Below are 2,000 nucleotides of genomic sequence, written 5' to 3'. Positions count from 1 at the left end.
ATCACACAGTGAGTCTTGAAGAACTCGACTTGCATATCTTGATCAGTTATCATGGATACAGATATCAGATTTTTCTTAATTCCAAGTACATATAAAAAATTCTAAAGATAACTAATTTTTCCATTTGGTAACTTGACTGGCATAACCCCATAAACTTTAATCTCGTATCCACTATCATCTCCTAAATAGATTTTTGATCCATATGTACTTTCTTCAAGACTATCAAAAAATTCCTTTTTACCTGTCATGTGAGAGGATGCTCCAGAATCAACATACCATATATCATCCTCATCAGATGCTGAAAGGGCATGGTCGACTATGAATAGTCGAAATTCATGACTGAAATCTTTATCTTCTTCAACATCATCTTCAACAAAGTATCCTCTGTGCTTTGCCTGCTTCCTCTTTGCATCATCAGCCTGCTTCTTAAAGCACACACTCTATATATGGCCGTTCTTTCCACAATAATAGCATTTCCTTACAGAATTATTTTCAATCATACCTTTATGTGGACGCTTTTGCAATGTTCCTCCTTTCTGTTGTGATTGTTGTTGTGGCTGCTTCCCTCTGAATGGTCGTCGTTTCGCCATCAGCGCAAGATCATCATTCTGGGGGTTCAAGTTCTGTCACCGCTGCTCTTCTTGCAGTAAGATCCTTGTCAAATCATCAAATGTAGGCGCTTTCTCCCTTGTCGCCAAGACAATGATGAACATTTGAAATTCATCTCGCATCCCGTTCAGTGTGATTGAAACAAGATCAAAGTTAGACACTGCCTCTCCGATGTTTCCCAATGCATCTTTCACATCTTTGATTCGAGCAACAAATGCAGCAGCAGTCTCATTTTCGTTCATCCTCATCGAAAATAGCTTGCTTTTAAGTGCCATAACTCGGCTTGTGTTCTGGGTCTGATACAGAGTTTTGATATTTGTCCAGATCTCTGCGGACATTTTACAGTCTCCCAATGTGCGGGATAATGTTGTCCTTCACGGACATTTTCAGAAAAACTTTCACCTTGTTCTCTCGCTTATCCCAGTCTTGCTCCTGCGCCCCCACATTCACCCTCTACTCATCACCTGTAACTATGGACCAAGCATTCACACCTTCAAGCAAGGTTTGGATTTTAAACTTCCAATTCGTGAAGTTAGATCCATCGAGCTTGCTAGACTCGTGGAGGTAGGATTCCATCGTATTACTCATTCTGATCAGATCTAAGAAATGAATCTACCCAACAGCAACAAAAAATTGATACCTTTCAAAATGATCTGTCACCGATTCAGATCCGCCAATATCTAATGACTCAACAAAATCGTTCGTGCTCCAATGAGAAAATCCACTGTCTTTTTTTTTTCAATACAGCCAAAAAATCGATCTGATCAAAACTGATCCGATCTGCCTCTCCCGGATAAATCTGCAACTTCTCTGATATTCTCCCTTCACAAATCTCCAAACGAAGATGAGGCTTCCCGCAGATCTCTTTGAAGGTGGATTGACGCATCCCCGAGCGTATTGGCGTGTTCCCGAGCGAAAAATCCATGCTAAGAAAAAATTGGTTAGAGTAAAATTTGTTGGCGCGATTTTTACGTGAAATTCTGCGCCAATCAAGTATTTTGGTGCTCTGACGCGATTAACAGACAAACAGTCGCGCAAATTCCGCTCCTTGCGCTACTGTCAGCGCGAAAAGCACGCCAATATCCTTTCTACTCAGAGAAAAAAAACATCCAGTCCGAGCCAGGTGCTCTGCAGTCCACCTGCTCAATTGAGCACAAAGCTCCTTGTGTACACGCGGCCACAGAGGCACCTCACACCACAGAGGAAATTCTGCCACAAGGGCAAGCTGGCCACAAAGGCACTTCAGTCACAAGAGGTGATACAAGATCAGGCTCACCCAATATGAGCTCTGATACCAAGATAAAATGTGAACATAATTGAAAGAGAAGGAGATGTAGCTCACAGGTGAGGCATGCACCTGGAGACTACACTCAGAACAAAGAGATCACTCT

At 42.0% G+C, this 2,000-nt stretch overlaps 1 protein-coding gene across 1 annotated transcript; it reads right to left on the bottom strand.

Annotated features, from left to right (window-relative positions):
- Nucleotides 1-626: 626 nt before the first annotated feature.
- On the bottom strand, nt 627-947 carry LOC149262991 (uncharacterized). Its single transcript, XM_089384878.1, has one exon. It carries the CDS (start codon nt 945-947, stop codon nt 627-629), a length of 321 nt encoding a protein of 106 aa, XP_089241004.1.
- Between the last annotated feature and the right edge of the window lie 1,053 nt (nt 948-2,000).

The sequence above is a fragment of the Pinus tabuliformis genome, chromosome 6 (assembly GCF_031772625.1).
Source record: "Pinus tabuliformis cultivar Carrire ecotype Pingquan chromosome 6, CPIR1, whole genome shotgun sequence".
In the NCBI taxonomy this organism is placed as follows: Eukaryota; Viridiplantae; Streptophyta; class Pinopsida; order Pinales; family Pinaceae; genus Pinus; species Pinus tabuliformis.
This window is presented reverse-complemented; position numbering and strand designations above follow the sequence as displayed.

Bases quoted from the DNA above. Each gene is read 5' to 3' on its own strand.
- LOC149262991 (XM_089384878.1), bottom strand. From the start codon at position 947: ATGTCCGCAGAGATCTGGACAAATATCAAAACTCTGTATCAGACCCAG.